The sequence below is a fragment of the Leucopleurus acutus genome, assembly GCF_964270905.1.
Source record: "Leucopleurus acutus genome assembly, chromosome: 19".
Classification (NCBI taxonomy): Eukaryota; Metazoa; Chordata; class Mammalia; order Artiodactyla; family Delphinidae; genus Leucopleurus; species Leucopleurus acutus.
In genome coordinates this window covers 1,867,996-1,893,019 of record NC_139161.1, presented here as the reverse complement: position 1 = coordinate 1,893,019, position 25,024 = coordinate 1,867,996, and the positions used below count along the sequence as shown (strand labels likewise).

The 25,024-nt window shown below is 48.9% G+C and overlaps 1 protein-coding gene across 2 annotated transcripts in view; it reads right to left on the bottom strand.

Annotated features, from left to right (window-relative positions):
* The window catches only part of ARSG (arylsulfatase G), a gene marked incomplete at its 3' end in the record, with an annotated part of 69,450 nt that extends 60,724 nt beyond the window's left edge, over window positions 1-8,726 (bottom strand). For both annotated transcript variants that reach the window (XM_082861176.1, XM_082861177.1), the window contains exon 1: window positions 8,084-8,726. In XM_082861176.1, coding sequence (XP_082717302.1) covers window positions 8,084-8,301 — 218 coding nt within the window. In that variant the 5' untranslated portion in view covers window positions 8,302-8,726. The remainder of the gene's footprint in view (window positions 1-8,083) is intronic.
* Between the last annotated feature and the right edge of the window lie 16,298 nt (window positions 8,727-25,024).

The window sequence follows — 25,024 nt, the reverse complement described above, 5'->3', positions numbered from 1 at the left end:
TGGAAGTCGACTTGTCTGCCATCTTGGACCCATTTGGTTCTAATCAGTTTATGTCCTGTCCTCGGACTATGTCATTCTTTCAAAGGTTTTGCCCTACCCACTTCCCTCCTATTTCAAAACTAGCACGAGCCTTTCCCTGGATGCTCTGTGGGCAAGACCCAAACTAGTGCTGCATTATCAAGCTCATCCACTGGGTTCTTGTAGAGATTTAAACATTGTTCAGACCACTTGAAACGCTGGCTGAGATGCCCGTGAAAGGTATTTGTCCTTTTCTCTTTTTTAAAGTATGAGCAATTCACTCCTCTAACCCCTATTGTGATACAAGTTTTCTAAGTGCTTGAAAAGTTTAGGTTTTAGTGGATTACAAAGTCCCTGGCATTTTCACTGAAATTCCAACATTTTGATTTTCTTCTGGTTATCATATCATTTTTAAACTTGCAAATGTTCAACAGCACTGCCCAGCTCAGATCTGCACAGGACACTGGCAAAACGGGAGCCCACAATGTCAAAGGCAAGACACGCTGGCTGTTGAACCTACTGACAAGGGCAGGAGGCCTTGCTGCCCCGCAGGGCACATGTGGGCCATCTCTGGACACAGGGAGCCCCGAACAGCGATGCCCCCGAGAAAGAGACACGGCAGCTTTCATGGTTTTCACAAATGAATTGTTTACCGTTCTCTTGGTGGGAATGTAAGTTGGTGCAGCCACTATGGAAAACAGTATGGAGGTTCCTCAGAAAACTACAAATGGAACTACCATATGATCCAGCAATCCCACTCCTGGGCATATATCCAGAGAAAACCATAATTCAAAAAGACACATGCACCCCGGTGTTCACTGCAGCACTATTTACAATAGCCAAGACATGGAAACAACCTAAACGTCCATCGACAGATGAACGGATAAAGAAGATGTGGTACATGTATACAATGGAATACTACTCAGCCATAAAAAAGAACAACATAATGCCATTTGCAGCAACATGGATGCAACTAGAGATGATCATACTAAGTGAAGTTAAGTCAGAAAGAGAAAGACAAATACCAAATGATATCACTTATACATGGAACCTAAAATATGACACAAATGAACATATCGATGAAACAGAAACAGAATCAGGGACATAGAGAATAGGCTGGTGGTTGCCAAGGCGGGGGGCTGGGGGGTGACGGGGGAGAGATGGATTGGGAGTTTGGGATTAGCTGGTGCAAACTATTATATACAGGATGGATAAACAAAAAGGTCCTACTGTAGAGCACAGGGAACTATATTCAGTATCCTGTGATAAGCCATAATGGAAAAGAATACGAAAAAGAATGTATGTATAAGTGAATCACTTTGCTGTACAGCAGAAATTAACACAACATTGTAAATCAACTATACTTCAATAAAAAATAAATTAAAAAGAAAAAAAAAAACCTCACCAAAATGTACTTTTAAAATGGGGCTATTTGGGACTTCCCCAGTGGTCCGGTGGTTAAGAATCTGCCTTGCAATGCAGGGGACGCGGGTTCAATCCCTGGTCGGGGAACTAAGATCCCACATGCTGTGGGGCAATGAAGCCCGTGCCACAACTACTGAGCCCGCCTGCCTCGACTACAGAGAAGCCCGAACGCCGCAGTGAAGAGCCCGAGCACCACAATGAAAGATCCCGCATGTCGCAACAAAGATCCCATGTGCCACAACTAAGACCCAACGCAGCCAAAAATAAAATAAATAAATAAAAATTTTTTCTAAAAAAAAAATAAAATGGGGGCATTTGATCATATGTAAACTAGACCTCATTAAAGTGGATCCCGAAAAATGCTGGTCAAGAAAACAGTTGTTTATCATCATCATAAACTGCAAGCTGGATGACCCGCACCCGCATGTCAGAGAGCTGACTGTAATAGTGAAAACACTTCATTTCTCTCTGGGCCCCAGTTTCCCCCACGTGATATGTGATGTGGACGCTCTTTGATCTGAGCTGCTGGAAATGAGTTCAAGGCCATGGGGTCTCAGGCCGCAATCCCTATTTTATCTCCATGGAACTGGAGTTTAGGAAGTCTGAAAAGGGACACCAAAATCAAGGCTCTGAAAATGTTGCTGCTTCTTTTTCCCCCGGCCGCACCATGCACCTTGTGGGATCTTGGTTCCCAGACCAGGGATTGAACCCGGGGCCCCAGCAGTGAGAGCTCAGAGTCCTAACCACAGGACCGCCCAGGAAGTCCCAAATTTTGCTTTTCTTTCCCCAAGGATTCCTTTTTCTTGCAACCACGATGACATCATAATTATGTTGTGAATGGTGCCTCTTCTGACCACAAAATTGGCAAATTGCATCGACCATAGTCAGATGGAAAAAAACACGAATGGGGACTTCCCTGGTGGTCCAGTGGTTAGGACTCGGCGCTCTCACTGCTGGGACCCCGGGTTCAATCCCTGGTCCGGGAACTAAGATCCCACATGCCACATGGCAGCAAGGAAGGAAGGGAAGAAGGGAGGAAGGAAGAAGAGTGACTTGGGGACTTGGTGGAGGAATGAGCAGGATCGAGCAGATTCCGAGAGGACAGCCGAGTCCCACGGCCCAGGTTGGGGAAGGATGAGGGTCCAGCACAGACAGAGGGAGGAGCTTCTGGGACAAAAGCTGAGCCAACATGCTTGACCCTCCAGCCAAGGGAGGGGGATGGGAGGAGAGCAGGGCAGCAGAGCCAGAGGTTCAGGGGAAACACAAGAGCTCACACCTACCAGGGACCTGCTGCTGTCTTACGTGACTTAACCCATTTCCTCCTCAAAATGACCCACGATGATGCCACTACGGTCCCATCTTAGAGATGGTCAGACTGAGGCCCGGCAAAGTTTACTCATGAGCCTGGTGTCCCAGAGCTAGTAAGTGACAGAGTCAGGCAGCCTGGTTCCAAGTCCCGCTGCGGTTAACTCGCCTCTGCCTGTCCACAAGTCCGAACCCAGGCACACAGATTTTGTTGAGCAGCTACCATGCTCCAGGCATTGTTTTAAGCACTGGAGCCATGAACAAGATAGATTAGACAGCTCCTCTAGGGAGCTGACATTCCAGGATGAGAGACAGGCAATAAAGAAGTAAACAAAGATCATGTCGGAGGTGATACGGGTCGTGGAAACAAATCAGGAGAAGAAGTGAGAGACACGCTTGGTGAGGGGTTAGGGAGGTCAGAGAGGCCTCCTCCAGGATGTGACATTGGAGCCGAGACTGACCGGCCACTCAGAGCCTGAGGGGAGAGCTTGCCAGGAAGAGGGAAGGAACAGCCAGTGCAAGGGCCATGAGGCAGACGGAACATGGGGAGGGGCTTGGAGATGCAGTCAGAGCCAGCACGGGGGAGACCGCAGGCGTCGGCAGCCTTGGCAACCACACATGCTCGGCCGGTGGAGCCTCGTGTCCAACAGCTGCATTAATGACTGACACCCCAACAACATCTCTCGGTTGCCTCTTCCACCTTCACGGCACAGAGGTCCTTTGTCAGCTCCAGAGGGACGAGAACTATCGAGACCCTGATCCGCACCTCCCTCGCCCACCTCCTTCCCTCTTCGTGGCAAAGCCAGCCCAGGCCTTGAAGGACACTCTTGGCAAATTCACCTCTACTTCCCAGCCCTTAACGATAAGGCTCTAGAGTGAGAGCACGTTGATGCAGCCACTCGCTAACTCTGGGCGAGTCACTACCTTGATTTCCTCATCTGTGGAAGAAGAGAACCATCAGGTGGTAGCACGAATTGAACGGGGCGATGCCCAGAGCCTGGTGCCTTGCAAGCACTGGTAAGGCTTAGTTACTGTCACAGCTGTTGGGCTGATTCAAATACAGCTGTTGGCCCGGCGTGCACGGGCCACGTAGAGGTTTACTGGGGTTTGTCCCTGGACCCCGTTCCTCCTTCCATGAGTTATATCACTTAGACCTTTCCGTAGGCAGAGTAGCGAATTCACACTGACAATTCAGGTGGATGTTGCTTTCTCATAACAGTAACAAAAATAACCATAGCTAACATTTATCTGCGTCTATGGCGTGCCAGGCTCTGTGCTAATGCTTACATAGCTAATTCTTCATTTAACCCTCACAACATCCTACGAGGTGGGTGCTGCCATTGCCCCCCTGCAGAAGATGAAAGCAAACCTCCGAGGAATGAGGTGGCCCGTCCCGGGCCATACAGGTGGAAATAGTAGAGCTGGGATTTGAACCCAAGCCATGCGGCACCAGAGCCTGCCCTCTTAGGCAGGACGCTTAATCTTCAAGGCAACAAGCGTCTCATGAGTAGGTGCTGCGTTTCAGACTACGTTAGGAGCAGAGGCGCAGATATGTGTAGGAGAATGGCTAATTATAGTACTATGGGTGTAGTACAAATTATATGTGTAGCAGTAATGTCTCTGGGTTGAATCGTGTCCCCCCAGATTTCATGTCATTCCAGAACCTGTGAACGTGACTTTATTTGGAAATAGGGTCTTTTCAGACGTAATCAAGCGGAGATGAGGTCATACTGGATTAAGATGGGCCTTAACGCCAATGACTGGTGTCCTTACAAGAAGAGGGAGGTTTAGACACACACGCAGGGAGGTGTGTGAACTGTGGAGGTGGACGGTGCAGGGCTGAGGCCGCAAACCAAGGGCTGCTGGCAGAGTCACCAGAAACAGGAGAGATGCCTGGAACGACTCCCCTCCGGAGCCTCCAGCAGGACCAGCCCCGCCCGTGCCTCGATTTAGCACTTCCCGCCTCTCAACTCTGAGAGGATAAATATGACAAGTGGCCTATTTGAGGCCACTAATTTTTCTTATAAGTCTAGTTGATTGACTATGTTGTGCTGGTTTCAGGTGTACAGCAAAATGATTCAGTTATACATATACATATTCTTTTTCATATTCTTTTCCATCAGGGTTTATCCCAGGATATTGAATACAGTTCCCTGTGCTCTACAGTAGGACCTTGCTGTTTATCCATCCTATATATAATAGTTTGCATCTGCTCATCCCAACTCCAAATCCATCCCTCCCCCACCTCCCCTCCCCCTTGGCAACCACAAGTCTGTTCTCTACGTCTGTGAGTCTGTTCATAAGTTCATTTGTGTCATATTTTCGATCCCACATATAAGTGACAGCATATGGTCTTTGTCTTTCTCTGTCTGGCTTACTTCACTTAGTACGATCATCTCTAGGTCCATCCGTGTTGCTGCAAATGGCACTATTTCATTCTTTTTTTTTTTTTCCCCACACGTGGGAACTAAGATCCCACATGTGCAGCATGTGGGATCTTAGTTCCCCGACAAGGGATCGAGCCCGCACCCCCTGCAGTGGGAGCGCGGAATCTTAACCACTGGACCGCTAGGGAAGTCCCAATATTTCATTCTTTTTCACACAGGCCACCTAATCTGTAGTAATTTGCTGCGGCAGCCGAGCACACTAGTAAAAGGGAGACAACAGAAAAGATAGTTTCTTAAGTCACCCTTAGCCCCTGTTTGGCAATAAGCGTTCTCTCTGAAAGTCACGGTTCCCCACTGGCGGTGAGTAGGCAGGGAAAAGCCCGTGATGAATCAATCCCTGGCCTCACAGGAAGCTTGCTTTCCTGTCAACAAAGCACAGAGTGAAAAGCCGTCAACCTTGGGCCAGAGGGCTGTCTGCCTGGCCACTGTCACAAGGCTCCGATGGAGAGAATATTTTCATCCAAGGGAGGAAAAAGTAGCAGAGCCCACCCAGCTGTATTTGCCTCTGGTCCCCGAGATGCCCCTTCCGCTCAGGCGGACAGCGTGCTGGTGGGGACAGCTCATAAGAACCCCAAGGCTCACAAATCTCGGTTTAAATAATGGGCCAGATATTTCCCCACAAACCCTCGACACGAAAAGCAGAAGTTCTTAAGCACCTGGCAACCCAGTTCCCTTTGAGGATCTGTTAAATGCTCTGCATTGACTCTCAACCCGAGGGAGAAAAAAAAAAATCTGACATGCAAAATTTGGGGTGACATTTCAAAGCACCCTGAACTCCTGAAGCCCATTTACTGATGAACAAATACTTCTGAATGGCCCACTAGGTGCCGGGCACCGTGTTAGGAATACAAGGGTGGAAGAAGAGACAAGGCATTTTTCTTCCTGAAGCCCAGAGCTAGAAGGGCAGTGTATAATTTCCTGTGGCTGCCATAACAAACTACCAGAAGCCGGGTGGCTTACAAGGATAGAAATGTATTCTCTCACAATTCAGGAGGCGAGAAGTCTGAAACCAAGATGGCAGCAGGGTTGGTTCCTTCCGGAGGCTCAGAGGAAGAGTCCGTTCCAGGCCTCCCTCCAGCTCCTGGTGGTGTCTTTGGCTTGCAGGCACATCACCCCATCCTCTGCCCCCATCTTCACGTCACCTTCTCTGCTGCATGTCCCTCTGTGTCCCCTCCTCTTTTTACAAGGACACCGGTCGTTGGATTTAGGACCACTCTAAACCAAGTAGGCTATCACAGAGGTCTTTAACTAATGACATTTGCAAGGACCCTATTTCCAAATAAGGTCATGTTCTGAGGCTCTGCGTAGACATGAATTTGGGGGTGACGCTATTGAACCCAACATAGGTGGTTAAGCAGTCACCATGGAGAGCAGCAAAGGTATACCTGAGGCATCCCGGAAAGGGTTCCTGAGGACCTCCTGTGGAATTAGGAACCAGATGGTGAGTAGAAACTAAAACAGGAGTAGCGGAAAGTGCATCAAGAAGAACTAATCACTATACGTATCAACGCGATAGATAACCAACAAGGACCTACTGTACAGCACAGGGAACTCTGCTCAACATTCTGTAAGAACCTGTGCAGGAAAAGAATCTGAAAAAGAATGGGTATACGTATAACTGAATCACTTTGCTGCACACCTGAAATTAACACCACATTGTAAATCAACTATACTCTAATATAAAATAAAAATTAAATTTAAAGAAGAAGAAGAACTAATCACATAGGTGAGGCCCAAACAGAGGGAGGCAACAGCTGAAGAAGCGTTCAGACAGGAGGGGCCGTGCAGAGGATGGGCCGGGCTTGAACACTGCTCTTTGGAGTTTGGATTTTGTTCTTAGGGTCACCAAATGCCTTTGAAGGATTGGAAGCAGAGAAGTGCTTCTAGAAAGTTCATCTTGGCTGAGGTGAGGAGGATGGATTGAAGAGGGTGAGACCGGACGCAGGGACACCAAGGGTCCCTATCTCAGGGGAAAGCTCCCGGCTTAAGGATGCAAGTGGCTGAAACTCCAGAGACACCCCATGTGTTGTCCTAACAGCCGGTTGGGATGATTCCCATGGAGCCAACAGGAGGGGTTTAACCCAGGCAGGTGGGATCTGAGCGGGCCAGTCAGATGAATGTCAGCCCAAGAAGAAAACCGATCTAAAATATTCATAAAACTTCGGCCAGTTCAGATATACACCTCCTCCCCTTTTGTGGTCCCTTAGCATTAAGTGCGCCTTAAATGGACCAGTAAGTCCTGTCCGCTCACAGATAAGTAAGTCCTTTGGCCTTCATGTGCCCCACTGACTTTCAGTCACTCTTCAAGGGCACCTTCTCCCTTAAACCCCCAGGCTGGGGTCCACACCCTCCCCACAGACTCCAAAAATTCCTGATGCAGCCTCTCGGACTCGATTGTAATCTGTACTTTCCTTTCAACCTGTCTCCACTACGAGAGCTTGAGGGCAAGGATTGTTATTTGTTCACCTTTGTGTTCCCAGCTCCTAATACACACACACACACACACACACACACACACACACACACACACACACACACACACACACAGACACTCACACAATAAGCATTATCAGAATTCCCCGGCAGTCCAGCAGTTAGGACTCAGCGCTCTCATTGCCGGGGCCCCAGGTTCGATCCCTGACCAGGGAACTAAGATCCGTGCAGCATGGCCAAAAAAAGAACAGTTATCGTATGGACAGAGGGATGGATGGACGGATGGATGGACTCCTGAATGATGCTGTACTGGCTTCAAACCAAATTCATCAATCAATTGATTAAATCAACATGGACCCATCAATTGCTCTTTAAGTGCTCTATGCGGCCCCCTCCCCCCAAAACAGTCAGGATGAAATACCCAAAGAGATGCCGGCTTGACATCTCAGACTCACCTCATTCCTTCTGCAGCCATCTTATCAAGGTTGGCAGTGTCCTTCGTTTCTGCCCAGTTTGCTCCCAGGTCACCCCACCCCATGTCATCTGCCAAAATGATCACGAAATTCGGTTTCTGTTCTCTTGTTTCCCCACTGAAGCTAAAATCCACGAGAGGATAAAGACATCCCAGGAAACTCACCCCCACCAACAGAACCTTTAGGAAAGGGCAGGCCATGGCGATCAGGGGAGGTTTCCAACTGTGTGCAGTGATGCAGTGGTGGAGTTTCCAAGAAGATGCTCGTGGTGATGGTGGTGGTGGTGATGCCTACAGGGATGGTGGGCGCTACAGAAATGAGGCCCACGTCTGGAATCCTAATTCACGAGAGTCGGGAAACTCACGACCCTGAACTTGACTTTCTCCAGCGCAGCCCCGTAAGGTGACGGGTCGTGTGCAGCAATCAGACCTCAGTGTCAACAACTGCTCCCTGGCCACTTAGGAGATGATCCCTCTGTGCTCAGAGATGTGAGAGCCGGAGCTCGAGCCTTGCATCTATTCGGGGCTCCAGCTGGCAAGTGCGGGATAAGTTTTCACATCTGCAGAACACCTGGACGGTCTAGAAGCCACAGTCAGTCCCAGTCGAGTTTCTGAGTTCCAGATGGTTGAAGGCTTCATGTGTCTGTAAGGTTTCCTGAAAGAACAGAAATTGACAAGAAAACAGAGTTGAAACTGCCGGTGCAGCTGTGTTTTACTCAGTAGCTTAGGAAATAATCACTTTTCCATGCTGACAGATGTTCTCCTTCTTATTCGACTACTGAACGGGTTCATCGCTTTCTCCACCGGAGAAAGAGTGATGCTAGTATTTGCAATAGACCTACAATTACAGGGTTGGAAGCAACAGTAGAGATGATCTCTCATAATCCACTCACCGTATAGAGGAGCATATACTGAGGCCCCGTGTTCCGGGTGGAGGGGCAAAGGGACCAGCACCGCAGCACTCTGTGAAATCCCAGCGCACCCCACCTCCTACCTCACTGTGCTTCTCTGATTCACAAGAAATTCCCAAACTAAGCGCGACCTTGTCAAAACCCACAGGGATTCTAGAAGAAAGGGTGAGACCCTTATTACCAAGACATGATTCTTTCTAACAGTCATGCTGTAAACTAGCATTTCTATATAAAATTCCTTTTCTTTCTTTTTGGCCGCACCTTAGTTCCCTGGCCGGGGATTGAACCTGGGCCCTCGGCAGTGAGAGCGCTGAGTCCTAACCACTGGACCGCCAGGGAATTCGTCAATAAAGGAGCAGTCTGTTTTTGGTTTTGCTTTTTTGCCACACCGTGTGGCATGAGGGATCTTAGTACCTGTACCAGGCATTGAACACAGGCCCCCTGCAGTGGGAGCTCGGAGTCTTAAACACTGGACCACCAGGGAAGTCCCTCTATATAAAATTCCTGATAGAAATTAATTGGGAAGAAAAGGAAAGGAAAAAAAATCACCTAGATTCTACCATTTGGGTAGAATCTAGGTGGACAGTCTAGGGAGCTCACTGTAGAACTCTTTCCATTTTGCTGTATGTTTGAAATGTTTCATAATAAAATGTTAGGAAAAAATGTCCAAAAAATGTTTAACGGAAATGTGTCCCTTTACATCTTGACAATGTAATTTTTAATAAGAAAATCTTAAGACAGGCTCAACCGGTGCTTCTCACATTTAGATGTACCTACAAATCAGCTGGAGATTTTATTAAAATGTAGATTCAGTAGGTGAGGCTGGGACCTGGGGTCTGTATTTCTAACGTAGCCGTTAGATTACATTTTGAGTAGCAAGATGCTTAGTTAAAAACATCCAGATTCTGGTCCGAGAAGAAAACTAACGTAACTGGAGGTGATTAACCTAACTGATACTTAACCTAACTAGAGATGATTCAGCTTCAGTGGAAAAACACAAAACAATAAATCAGGTTGAGTTCTGAAAGACAGAAATGGAAGGTTATGCTTTCAACTGCAGGTTGCAAATGGAAACACAGAATAAATAAAACCGTATTTTATCCCTAGTTCACCTAAAAGCCCTAAACTGACTAGGCTAGTAAGGAGACAGAGACTTGAAATTCTGGATCCGATTTTAAAAACCTCCGTGGAACACCCAACCCATTAAAGGAGAACCAAGTTATTATAATATACAAAGATGCGGGACTTCCCTGGTGGTGCAGTGGTTAAGACTCCGCACTCCCAATGCAGGGGGCCCAGGTTCAATCCCCAGTCAGGGATCTAGATCCCACATGCATGCTGCAACTAAGAGTTCGCATGCCACAACTAAGGGTTCGCATGCCACAACTAAGACGCAGCACAACCAAATAAATAAATAAATGAACAGTCGCATTCTTCAAAAAATAACAGTAATACCAATATATAAAGGTGCTAGTGGGGCTGGGGTTATGACAGATGCCATTTCCAGTTGTGTATCCCTGCCCTTGAGGAATGAATGCACAGCCGACCAAGCCGGCCAGCCAACCCAGATGGATGGGAGTGGTTGGAGGTATGTAAGTTCTGGAAGATCCAGATAAACTCGGAAGGATAGGCAGCTATGCACTTAATCAAAATAAAAGGAATTCCGAGTCAACAGTCATGGTCATCTGGAGGGCAATGAATCAATTGTTCAGCAACGCGAATTCTTCTGTTTTCCAAAAGGAAAGTTATTATTTCAAACTCAATTAGATTCAACTGGTATTTGTTGATCTTGAGGCCCCAAAGACTTCTCCCTTTCTAGAAGAAAGAGGCTTTGCACAAGCAGGGTGCCTAACAAACACTTGTTGACCTGCCTTATTCTACTGGCTTCTGACCATGAGCAACAGTTGCAGGAAGCTTTTCTTCCTAAAGCTACTTAGCTTGGAACACTAGAGCGGCCTCATTCTTCACCCATAATCCACTTCAGAATGACCCAACACAAAACGCCCCAGGGGGGGAGAAAAACCCACTTAAGAAGGAAGTTAAAATTAAGGTGGGAACATAAGTAAACAGATTGTTTTTCTTAAGAATTCTGTGGATAAAACATTCCTCTGAGGTTTTCAAAGAGAATCATTAATACTTAAAATTTTTATGGCATGGAAATAAGCTAATTTAGCCAGTACACCATTGCCCTAGCCTTCACGCCCACACCTCCAGGGAGACATTTAATCCTTTCCCCACTTATTGTTTTTAACTAAAGGGAAAAAGCAAGTCAGACATTCAAAGAATGGACTTCAAGCCACGGACCTTGATTAAGATCCAAGCTGACATTATGGAAAACAGTATGGAGGTTCCTCAAATTAAAACTAGACCAAACATATGATCCAGCAATCCCACTTCTGGGTATATATCCAAAGGAAATGAAATGAATATCTTGACGAGCTACTGGCACCCCCATGTTTATTGTAGCATTATTCACAATAGCCCAAGGACCCAGTAATGGGTGAATAGGTAAAGAAAATGTGCTGTGTGCACTGTACACACATAATGGAATTATTGGGCCTTTAAAAAGAAGGAAATTCTTCTCCATTCGTAACAACCTGGCGGATGAACCTGGCGGATACTGTGTGAGGTGAAACAAGCCAGGCACAGAAAGACAAATACCACATGATCTCACTCACATGTGGAATCTAAAAAAGTAGAGCTCACAAGAGGAGAGAGGAGAACGATGGCTGCCAGGGGCTGGGGGGTGGGGGAGATGGAAGGGAGTTTGTCAACGTACAAACAACCAGTTACGTAGTATCAATCGCTTCTGGGACTTCCCTGGCGGTCCAGTGGCTAAGATGCCGCTTCCAATGCAAGGGGCCCAGGTTCGATCCCCGGTCAGGGAACTAGATCCCACGTGCCTGCCACAGCTAAGAGTTCGCATGCCACAACTAAAGATCCCGCGTGCCGCAACGAATATCTCACGCGGGGCAACAAAGATCCCACGTGCCGCAACTAAGACCCGGCACAGCCAAATAAGTAAATAAATATTAAAAAAAAAAGAGTCAATTACTTCTGAGGATCTAATGTATAGCACAGTGACAGGATCTAATGTATAGCATGGTGACCAGAGTTCGTAAAACTGTATTATGTAGTTGAAATTTTGCAAAGAAAGTAGATCTTCAATGTTTCCACCACCAAAAAATTTATAAGGTAACTATGTACGGTGACGGGTGTGTTAAATTAGCTTGATTGTGGTCATTTTATAATGTGTATGTATATCAAAACATCACGTTGTATATAATTTTTGTCGATCCTACTTCAATAAGGCTGGGTCGTTGTGCTTTTTTTTTTTTTTTTTTAAGATCCAAGATCTTTTTTAAGGCTCTTTTTTTAAAGACTACCGGCTCAGTGTCTTATCTGAGGTTACTTTCCCAAACTTTCTTTACACGTCACACTCCCCATCTCAGAAGGGAGAGTGGGGACTTCCCTGGGGGTCCAGTGGTTAAGAATCTGCCTTCCAATACAGGGGACACGGGTTCGATCCCTGGTCGGGGAACTAAGATCCCACCAGGCGCGGGGCGACTAGGCCCATATGCCACAACTAGAGAGCCCGCGCGCTGCAACTAAGACCCGACACAGCCAAATAAATAAAAGAAGGGAGAGTGGACACAGGCAAGGAGCACTCCTGGGGGCTTAGGAAGAAGGGGGAGCATTTGACCAATAAAGCCTTCGCCGCTCCTTCCACTGGGCTGGAAGGTAATCAACCACCTACTCAACAAACACGCCCAAGGAAGGGCCATCTGAGCTCACTGGGATAGGTTTTGCTGAGCACAGCACCAACCCCGCCCGTGTCCTCAGGAGCTCCGGCTGCCAATCAGCTCTGCGATGGTCTGTGCTCTTTTCCACGACCCCGCCGTAAAGCAAGGCCGCTGGGCCTGCTAACGTCTGGCCTCCCTTTGGGTTCCGGGCTTGCTGATGGGGAAGGGTACTCATCACGGAAACGGCTCACAGGCGGGCTGTGGGCCTCGGAAAGGAGGAGCTGCCCTGAAGATGTGCTCTGCAGGCTGCACACCCGGGCCGGCTGCCCAATACCTGACCCTGGCTCCCCATGGGCCCCCCGTGGCCAAGCAGCCCGCAAGAGCGCCTTGCAAACAGCTGAAGCAACAAGACAGTGGAGCAGACCTTTCTGGCAGAGGGCTCTGTTGGTTTTCCAAAGACAAAGCTTCGGATGAGCTAAGGCCAAGAAAGACAAAGGCGCAGAGGGAGTGTGATCTCTGGTTGCAGAGTTCTGTGGTTTCACCCGCCCAGTCGGACCACGGTCACTGGGGGCGCTGGCTGCAGCCAGGAGTCACGCGGGGGTCCCAGGGCACCAGCTGCCCACGTCTGTCGGAAATGATCCCCCCCCCCGCCCCCCCGCAAACCCCGTGCCTTCAGTCATCCATCCGGCGAACGGGGACCGAGGCACAGGTCTCCATCTGGGCGCTGTGCGTTCAGCAGTGAATGACACACAGAGCCCACTGCCTTCCTGCCACTTACCTGCTGGGGGGAGGAGGGGAAGACGTGGACCCAGGAAACGCATCAGGGAGAAAATCATCACAGGAAGGGGACTGGGGAGAGCGAGCCAGTGAGCAGGTGCGAGTTAAAGGAGAAGGGCGGGGATCACCTCACTGACAAGGTGATCTTTCTAGGTGGATCCAGGAGAGAAGGGGAGGAAGCTCTGCAGCTCTGGGAGGTTCAGTCGGGAAGGGATGCTGTGGGCAGAGAACCCAGCAGGGCGCAGGGCTGGGGCACGTGAGGGCAGCCGCGAAGCCGCAGGAGAAGCCTCGGAGCGAGGAAGGGCGAGGATTAGTTGGAATCGGGAGGAAGACAGCCTCTCCTGAGCCAGAGGATTCAGGCAAGAGCACCGAGCTCTGACTTTCAACGTAACAGAATCCCTCTGGCTGCTCTACTGAGAGATTAAGAGTCCATTGTCACAGTCCAGGTGAGCCCAGGTGAGCCCAGGTGAGTCCAGGTGAGAGACAGTGCTGGAGTGAGGCAAGCCAAGCGCCCAGGGCGCAAAACTTAAGGAGGTGGCGCTGCAGCTCAGGTGCCCTGACCGTAAGCGCAGCCCTGCCGGTGAGCACCTCCTTAAATTTTGCCTTGCCCTCATCCAAGCCCAAGGGCAGAGGAAAATCCAGTTACCTTGGTGGCCAATATCAGATGGTCATTTAACATCTATGTGTGATAAACACCCTCAAGGCCCCTTCCCTTTGCCTCTAGACCCCAACATGTCAGTTTGGGGCTGGCCCAACTCGGAAAGATTTCTTAGAGCCTCTGTGCGGGGCCGCAGTCTTAGCTCAACAGAGGATGCACAGGAAATCTTTTTTCTGTCATCTTTTTTTCTTTTCACTTTATTGAGATATCTTTGACGTACAGCACCTGTGTAAGTCTAACGCACGCAGCGTAATGACTTGACACACATATATTGTGAAACGATGACCACAGTAAATTTAGTTACCAGCCATCATCTCGTAGAGACGCAAGAAAATGAGAGACAGAGAAGAAAAACAAATGCTTTTTTCCTGTAGTGAGAACTTTGAGAATCTACTCTCCTAACAACTTGCAAATATTCCACACGGCAGGTTCATTCTAGTCATCCTGTTGTACGTTATGTCCCCCGACTCATTTATCTTCTAACTGGAGCAAAAGAAATCTTTGAATACCTCCATCCAAACTGGGAGAGCAATTCCACTTAGATAATTTTTTTTAAAATGTTAAGCTTGAAGACCTATAGCCACACCCTGTTGGGAATATCAACCTCTGTGACCCCAGGGATGCCAGGAAACTCATCCACAGGAACAGATGACATCCTGCCTGGCTTTAGGCTGGAACCACTTGCTGGGACTGTCCCAGAAGGAAGCCATGTGGCAAGAGCCAACTTGGGAAATCAGAGGTGACATCACACCACGCATCTAAAACTCAGCAGCCCTGCAGAAATTATATCTGGGTCCTTGAACACAGGTCAGAAAAACAGAGAGAGCAGATGGGTCTCTGAATAACATCCTTCCTATAAAACTCCATCCTCCACTTGAGAAGAAAAATCATGAGGGGTGGGATCCAATGAAAAGGGCTTACAGTCAATTACCTGAAATCCACTCCCTTAAAGCCTGTTTGCCAAATGTCTAAGGACTGTTTACAAAGCGGTTTATTATTACTTATTAAACTTTTTGTCATGAAAGTTGTCAAAATACAGAAGTTGAGAAACTCACACATACCTACCCAACATCTAGATTCAACAATCATCAACACAGGGCCAGCCTGGTTTCACCCGTCTCCCCTCCTACTTGTCTTTCCCTCATCCTCCACTTATACTGGATTATTTGGAAACAAATCTCAGATATCATGCAACTTCATCAACAAACATTTCTATGTAGCTCTCTAAATTATAAGCATTATTTTAAAATATAATCACAGGGACTTCCCTGGCGGTCCAGTGGGTAAGACTTCGCCTTGCAGTGCAGGGGGTGCAGGTTCGATCCCTGGTCAGGGAGCTAAGATCCCATATGCCTTGTGACCAAAAAACCAAGACATAAAGCAGAAGCAATATTGTAACAAATTCAATAAAGGCTTTAAAAAAAATTCAAAGATTAAAATAAAGTATAATTGCAATTCTAGTAAAGCCCCCTTTTTTAAATAAACAATCATTTGTTAGTATCATCAAAAATCCGATTGGGGCTTCTCTGGTGGCACAGTGGTTTAAGAATCTGCCTGTCAATGCAGGGGACACAGGTTCGAGCCCCGGTCTGGGAAGATTCCACATGCCGCGGAGCAACTAAGCCCGTGCGCCACAACTACTGAGCCTGCGCTCTAGAGCCCGGGAGCCACAACTACTGAAGCCCACGTGCCTAGAGCCCGTGCTCCACAGCAAGAGAAGCCACCACAAGGAGAAGCCCGCGCACCACGATGAAGAGTAGCCCCTGCTCACCGCGACTAGAGAAAGCCCGCGCACAGCAACAAAGACCCAACGCAGCCAAAAATAAATAAATAAATAAATTTGTGAAGAAAGCAAAAGAAGACTGATTGGGGTTCATGTGTCAAAGCTTCATTTTCTTCCTGTGTCATTTTTGCATGAGAAGAGGGAAAACTTTCTCTTAAACGCTACCTACTGTCTCTTCTGTTTTTGCAGATTTATCCTTTCCCCAGATCTGTTGCACCTCTACAGTGAAATATGTTAGATTCCATTATGGACTGAATGCTGGTGTCCTTTCCAAATTCCTGTGTTGGAGCCTTACCCCTCAAAAGGATAGTATTTGGAGATGGGCCTTTGGGAGACAATCAGGGTTAGAGGAGGTCATCGAGGGGGAAGCCCTCCTGATGGGATTAGTGCCCTTATTTGAAGAGACAGGGGAGAGCTTTTTTTCTCTCTCTCTCTCTCCGCCCCAAGAACCAAATCAGCTGGCATCTTGATCTTAGACTTCCCAGCCTCCAGAACTGTGAGAAACAAAGTTCTGTGTGTAAGCTCCCAGTCTGTGGTATTTTGCTATGGCAGCCCAAGCCTGCTAAGAGAGATTCGAGCTAAGTTTGGTTTTTTTAAAATAAATTTGTTTGTTTGTTTGTTTATGTTTGGCTGCGTTGGGTCTTTGTTGCTGCGCGCGGGCTTTCTCTAGTTGCGGCGAGAGGGGGCTATTCTTCGTTGCGGTGCGCGGGCTTCTCATTGTGGTGGCTTCTCTTGTTGCGGAGCACAGGCCCTAGGTGTGCGGGCTTCAGTAGTTGTGGCACACGGGCTCAGCAGTTGTGGCACACGGGCTTAGTTGCTCCACTGCATGTGGGATCTTCCCGGACCAGGGCTCGAACCTGTGTTCCTTGTACTGGTGGGCGGATTCTTAACCACTGAGCCACCAGGGAAGTCCTCGAGCTAAGTTTTATCTGAGAACCTCTGTGGCTGAAGCAGGGGCAGAAGTAAGGATAAGACCAAAACTTGGGGGAAAAAAAATGCTTAATTCAGGGAATTCCCTGGCAGTCCAGTGGTCCAGTGGTTAGGACTCTGTGCTCTCACTGCCACGGGCCGGGGTTCGATCCCCAGTTGGGGAACTAAGATCCCGCAAGCTATGCGGTCTTGCCAAAAAAAAAAAAAAAAAAAAAGCTCAATTCAGTGAAGTAGTTACTTGGCAAATCTGCTTTTTGGAGAATTGGCTTTGGGGATGTGATGGCCTGTCTGCAGAAGAATATGTGTCCAGGATTCAGAAGAGTCATTTCCTAGCTGTGTGACTTTGGATAGGTTATGGAATTTCTCTGGGCCTCAGTTTCCCCACTTACCTGAAAAACAGAGCCATAGAAAAGTTCCTCCACCCCAAACCCAACATGAGGATGAAATAACCCAACACGAGTGCCTGCCCCCAATAAGTGCTCAGAGATGTGGACTCTTATTCTCCCCTCTCTCAACTGGCTTGAGGATAAGGAGATAACAAACATGAGAATGCTCTGAAAAAGTACCATATGCAAAGTCAAAGCGTTACTACAATTAATATTAAGCAAAACTGTTCCGAGTTAGATGGTGAGACCAGACGCCCTCCAGCTATTGGCTGACTCTTGGTCGTAACTGTCTGTCAGCATTCTTGGCTGTTGGATTCTGAACCCAGAAAAAGTAAAAGATACAAACACTATGGTTACAACAAGGCCAAAGGGAAAGTGAAGAGTCATCCTGATTTGCATTTTCAAAGCTCCAAACTATAGTTCCTGATCACACAATCCCATGGTTGTCGGTGCTGTTTTGGGAAAACCTGAGCTGGGTCCTTCTGTCCCGGGCAGACTCTGGTGACACCTAGCATGGTCCTTGGAGTACACTGCCTACTAGCAAATCTGCTTTTGGACAACGTAGCAGTACGAGGTCAAGATGTAGAGGGGCTGTGAGGGAAACCGTCCTTTGCTGATGATGCCAATTGAAAGTGGGAATTACGTAATACCATTTGCAGCCACATGGATGGACCTAGAGATTGTCATCCTGTGTGAAGTAAGCCAGACAGAGAAAGACAAATACCACATGATATCGCTTATATGTGAAATCTAAAAAAAAAAAAAGGGTACAAATGAACTTACCCATAACACAGAAATAGAGTCACACGTGTAGAAAACAAACTTATGGTTACCAGGGTAACAGGGGAAGGGATAAATTGGGAGATTGGGATTGACATATACACACGACTATATATAAAACGGATAACTAACAAGGACCTACCATACAGCACAGGGAACTCTACTCAGTACTCTGTAACGGCCTATATGGGAAAAGAATCCGAAAAAGCACAGATACATGTGTCTGTATAACAGATTCACTTTGCTGCACACCTGAAACTAACACAGCATTGTAAATCAACATACTCCCATAAAAATTTTTTAAAAAAGAAAGTGGGAATTACATTTTAATATCGGAACACCCAGAAGGATTACCTGTCCACGACACTGAGCTAACTCCTCCAACAAGAAGACAGCACAACTCTAAGATGTGAACTCCATGAGGGAAGGGAGGTCTATCTGCTTCACACACTGCATAATCCGGTTACCCAATCCAGGAAGCGTTCAACCCGTATTTGCCAAATGAGTGCATCTGACCTGAACCACTACGGCCGAGCCTCCATTCCACCCTGAAAACTCAGCTTCATCTCATCACTTCCCTAAATTCAGATGACCTTTCTCAGTTCCCCTGCCTCTGAGATTCTCACTTGCAAAAGCGCCCTTGCTGACGTGCTGCTTTAGGTGACAATCACATATGTGTCCTCTCTTAAAACTAGAGTAAACACTTTGAGAGTACGGACCACATCCTCCGAGGTGTGGTTTTGTGGCCTGGGAAACTACTGCATTCGCCAGTGCGCATGAGCGGGCTGTGTGAGCAGAGGCTGTCCGGACAGAGGAGCAATGGACGTGGGATGGAAGGATGGATGGATGTTGCCTGTACCCAGCCCCGCCCCAGATCCCTACTAAGCATCTGAGCTCAACACAGAGGCCAGAGCCCTCCACCGACCACAGCAGGGCAGGGTCCCTCCTTGCCTCAAACGCCTAACGCAGTCCGGGAGCATCCTTCTAGCTTCCTTGCCTCATCCCGCTAGCCACCTGGAAATGCATGGAGGCACTGCTCTGACAGGGTTAAAATAGAAGCTTGACAGTGTGTATTGTTCCAGGGAGCAGCCTGTGCGTGTTTAGACAAGATGGGGAAAGCTAGCATCTCCCTTTAGGCAAGAAACATAGCAGGAGAGCAGGTTTTCATTCCTTGGACTTTGAGGAACATGATGGGTGGGACGTCAACAATTATCCAAAGGAAGTCTGGTTTGGTGGGGACAAAACCCAGTGGTCCCACACCCAGCACTTTCCAAAACTTCATGACTCACGACCGTGCCATGAGTCTAATATGACATGTACTTGTCCCTGAAAGCAATGTGATTAAATTACTCGGTTCCGAGAATTTTAATTTTTGTTTTGTTCTGTTTTTAGGACTCTTGCAACAGGCTGGAGATCATTTATAGAGGCCTCCTCAAGGCCATTGTTCTCTCTATTTTTTTCTTTATAAGTAGTGAGAAAATGACAAGACTACAGGAGCAGTAAACAATGGAGACAAAAAAGGACAAATGTCAGTGTTAACATCCAAGTAAAAGTTACTCCAGAGTGAACGCAATGCACACAATGATACATCAACACTGCCCAGAATGGTAACCAGGCGTGAGAAAATTCAGATCACCAGAGGCCCCTGGTACCCTGGGTGGGGAGGTGACCTCCCTGTCCCCGAATCCAGCATACTCTCCCCCCACCACCACCTTCCTCTCATTCTCTTCATCCTTCACCCCTCCGCCTTGCCAGTGCTTGCAAGAACTTTCCTACCCATTCTAGGCCCACCGAGCTCCATCTTCCTCAATGCCGCCAGCCTCTTACACAGGTTAATTCAGTTAACCTAGCAACACAGCACTAAGCTCCCCACACAACTACCCTCTGAGGGAGGTATTATTATTATTATTATCATCCCCCTTTCGTGGATGAGCAGACTGAGGTGGAGAGAGGTTAATTCGCCCAAGGTGACACAGCTACCAGGGCAGACCTGGGGTTCCAAGTCGGGCCTTAGAGTCCATGTTCACGTGCATCTTAACATTTATAGCATCTTCCACCAAACCTCTCAATTACACAGCCCCCTCCCCTGCCTCTCACAGTCCAGTGTGGTGACTCTTGGGTTTGTTTTCTCTCTCCAGGGAGAACAGGGAACCACATCTTGCTTGTCCTCATACTAATACGGACCCTCCTCATTGGCCTGCAAATGTTTCTGCTTGGGTTCTCCACTAAAAGAATCTGGAAAAACAAAACACCCCTTCCGTATTAACTCAAGCTACCATAGCAAAGTACCATAGACTGGGTGGCTTAAAAAATAGCAATGTATTTTCTCCTGGTTCTGGTGGCCAGAAGTCTGAGATCAGGGTGCCGGCAAGGTCAGGCACTAGTGAGAGCTCCCTTCCTGGCTTGTAGATGGCTGTCTTCTCACTGCACCCTCACATGGCCTTTCCTCAGTGTGTGCTCACAGAGAGAGACACGGAGAGACAGAGAGATTTCTCTCTCTTCCTCTTCTTATAAGGGCACGAATTCCATCATATGGGTCCCACCCTCATGACCTATCTAACCCTAATTCCTCCCAAAGGCCCCATCTCCAGATACTGTCACATTGCAGGGGGGAGGGGGGAGGGGGAGGGGCTTCAACATCTGAATGGTGAGGGGCACAAACATTCAGCCCCTAAAACCCTCACACAGGGTTAAGTTACCTTCATTGCTTCATCACAATTCTAAATAGCTGCAAAAGTTATCACTTCAATTGTATCCATAAATGTTGACTTTTATAACAAAACTATTAAACCACGCTTTTCAATGTATCCCATGTCATATAAACACCAGAGCAATTGCAGGATCTTAGTTCCCTGACCAGGGATTGAATCCAGGCCCCAGCAGCGAAAGCGTCGAGTCCTAACCACTGGACCATCAGGGAATTCCCACCATCATTCATTCAAAAATTACTTGAGAAGAGTTCTCATTAGGTTGGAAATTTTCTATCATTTCTCTCTCTTTTTTTCAAAACTGTATTTCCATTCTATCTCAATATACTAGACCTTTATGTTCAGAAGTAGTGAATTACCTTATCCTACTTTTCTGGAACACAGACTTTGTGTAGAAATTGAAATTTAATTGCTTATGCTTTGCTCCAAGTGTTAAAAAAAAATAAAAAATCTCTTCTGGGTCGAGCCACTATCATTACTACTGTAAGTAATTGTTTAGAATCAAACAACATATATTATCAATTCTGATAAATTATTATTAAGCACAAGGTAACTTTCTTGGAAATGCATCTTTAACAAGATGCACTTGGGAGATGGGACATATTGACTTGAAGAAAGGAGCTTTCCCTGACGTAATATTTTGACCTTCCCCCCAGAGGTGTTTACAGCTAGAGCAGGGCACCCTAGTGAGATCTTGGCTCTGACTAAGCAAGAGAAGGCCCACCAGGCAGGAATAAAGGAACAGCGGGCCTGCCCCATGCTGAATTCTCAGACAAATCAGCTTCAGGAAAGAGCTGATGCTCTGAAAAGTGATTCCCCCAAAACTGTGCCTCAGAACAGATCTTCCCATTGGGAAATCTTCAAATTCTCCCCAAAACATGCATTTCTGTTTCCCTCAAACCATCAAATGTCAGGGTTGGGGGAAATCCTGTAAACCTCAAGATAAACCCAGCACCTCCACCTCGAGAGTCAGGATTCCTAGAGGGAAAAGTCTGTGAAGTTCCGTGCTGTCCGGAGAAGCAGATATTAACGTTTTAAAGCGAGAGTTTGAGTTCATCGAATACCCATGGTTAAGACAGGCACGTGGTGCCGACACAGGGAAGGAGGAGAGCGGGCGGTGGGCAGGCTGTCCAGGCCTCCCTACGAGCCCCTCCAGGGCTCCCCCTCTTCCCTGGCTGCTCTCAAGACCCAGCCCTTAAAAGCGGGCTTATACTTCCCTGAGCTCCAGACAAGATGCCTTTCAGTCTACTTAGCCCAAGCTGAAGTTCTCACGGGCTGGTAAATGCAGGCAGCTTATTTGCAAGCCAGGGTCATATCTGCCTAGCAACCCAACATGCAGACTAGAAGGACTCGGAACGTCGACAGAGACCCGGCAGGCCAAGTCTGCACAAAGGAATCTGTTCTCATGCAAATGAGCCAAAACAGGAGGGCTAGAAAAGAGACAGCAGTGGGGACAGCTCTCGGGAGCCAATGCATTTCCAGAGATGTTGTGGGACTTTCTAAAGGCATCATTATAGCCTTGCCCCCTGTAAACGAAGGGCCCTAGGGGCTCTGCCGCCACTTGGGTTGCGACAGACACAACAGAAGAGGCTAAGAGGGGCGCTGAACCCTGAACTTAATTTCCTGATTTTTCTGGTTCTGTACTCCAGGTTCTAAAGGTCCTTTTGTTCGTATTTAGAACTAAACAGAGTTAGTTTTGTTTTTCTTTTTTTTTGCGGGGGGGAGGTAATTGATTAGCATGGTAATGCAGTGCTTTCCCTCCTTTGCTTTCCCTGGAAGAGAGAGAAAAACAGGGGTTTTCACACTTGGTCTCACTAGGATTCAGGGAACAAGGTGAAGCCAGCCTCTAATCATGGTGGGCAAATGTCACCAGTTTGTGGCTGGCAAGACTGGACAGGGGTTGGGTTTCCAGACACCTTTTGCTGTTATCCGAGCGCAGGTGGCAAATGTCATACTTGGAAGCGCTCTCAGTTGCAAAAAGAGACAGTGTGTCTAAACCTTGGGGAAAATCCCTTCCATGCTCTGTGCCTCAACTTGTCTCATCTGTAAAATGGAGATGAGTGTCAACTGTAGAAGGTTGCTGATGGGCTTAAAATTAGATCACATGAACCACACCTAATACAGGGAACAAAGCAAAAGTGCAAAAAAAATACTAATAGGTATAATTAATATTAACAAAAGAGCATTACATTATTATTGTTATCATCATTACAGTCATATGCTCCTCCAACAGCTAGCCATCTCACCTGGTCATACGCTCAGATGTGACCTTCCCAAACGCCCATTCACCCCTAGGGCTTTCTGCATTATTTGCCTAATGTTTAAAACCAAGAAGCTGAAGCACCAAGATCTTTGGTGACTTGCTTGTCACTCAGCTATAGCTAATGGGCTGCAGCCCTAGGTTCCTAAGCAGGTCTCAATACGGTATGTGCTGTGTCATCTTAAATATGACATTTCCACACTCAGCAGGGACAGGTCCCAAGGCACTGTAAGATCCTAAACTATATTTACAGGCATTCCTATTTTAGCATCAAGTGCTTTCATGCCGGTGGTTAAAGTCACATTCTAAATTTCATAACGTGTGGAGTCCTGGAAGAACAGCTCGAAAAAGGACCGCGTGCAGGATGTGTGCTGCAGTCAGCTGTTGGACTTGGAAAGCCACAAACAGCAGTAACAGTAAGAGCTACTGGCTAGTGAGGGCGTACCATACATAACGCCAGTCGCCGTGATCCGTCCTTCACCGGCATCATCAATTAGATCCTTTGATTCTGGGAATATCATGATTGTCCCCAGGAAGCTAGGTTACTCGGGCAAGGTTGCAAAGCTCATCAGTGGCCCCCGGCTGTACCGTCCCGGTCGTAAGCAGGCACTCTGCGCCAACACACCTGCTCCCCGAACCCACGCCAGAGCTTGTTAACAGCACAAAATGGCACTTAACCCAGTAGACCCGATGCCAAAATCACGGGAGAAATCAGGCAGCGACCGCAAAGGGCTTTTTATTACGATTCAGACCGCCGACTCCTCCCGGTGGCGACCCTAGGTACACGCACCCCCAAAGTAGGCTCTCCCGAGTCTCTCACATCAGAAGCACATTCTCCGAACCCAATGCAGGGAGCGGCTGGTGCGAGTCGGCAGGGGGACGCGGAAAATAAGGCATTCTGCTTCCGAGCAGTTCTCAAAGAGGCCCTGGGGACGTGAGGTGGACACCGGGCGGCCGAGTCTGTGCCCTCGCGGGCTCCGAAACGCCTGGGACCCAACACACGGCTTTGTCCCCGTGACGAGCTCCTTACTGAGGTTCCCGAGCATCATCTGCTGAGCCCCCTGTGACCCTGGGGTCCGGGACTCAGGGATGAGGGGCACGCAGCCCCTCGACGTCCGGGTCCCTCGCCCACCGGAGCTCCCCGCGAGTTCTGCGGCCTGGCACCTGTGTGGACGTCGCCTCCCGCTTGGCGGGGAGGATGCGCGCGCGCCCCGGGCCGGGGATGCTGACTCAGCCCGGCTGCTCGCCCACATCCCTCGCGCGCAACGCGATGCTGTCGCTTCTGCAGCAAAGGGGGGAAAGCAAAGCGCCCGTGACAGCCGGCCGCGAGCTTCCTGGGGCCCGCACACCCCCCCCCCCCCGGGGAACCGCTGGGGTGCGCGAGTTGACGAAATCGGGGGAAGCGGGCATGAGAGGAGGAACTCGGGGTCCGCGGCGCCGCGCGCGCAGCTCACACCCGAACTGGAAGGAACCTGTTCTGCCCGGGGCGGGCGCTGAGCCGCCGCAGCCCGGAGCCCAAGCCCTCCGGGCGCGGGCGGGGCCGGCGAGAAGGGAGGCGGCCCGGGGACCCCGCACGTCCGGCCGGACGTGTCCGCAGAGTGGGTGCCGGCGCGCCCCGCTTACAGTGCGGCCGAGCGCCGGGGTCCGGTCGGGCCAGGCGCGCCAGGATGCGCGGGGCCGGGGCGGGTGGGGGGCGGCCCCGCGGGACCCCACGGCCGGTCTGGGGTCTGGCACGGCGAGGCCGTTACCTTCCGTGACCCACGGCCCCGGCCCTGGGCGGGCGCGGGCCCGGCACGGCCTCGTCCACGTGGGCCGGCGCGCGCACGCCAGGCCGGCCCCCTCCTTGGCGGCGCTCCGCGCTCGCAGCACATGGTCGGCGGCGCGCCCCCGAGGCCGGCGGAGACCGGCTGCAGCCGGTATAGGATAAGCGATAGGCAGCGACGCGGGGCCGGGGCGCGGGCGGCGGCACGCACGGCTCGGCGCGGCGC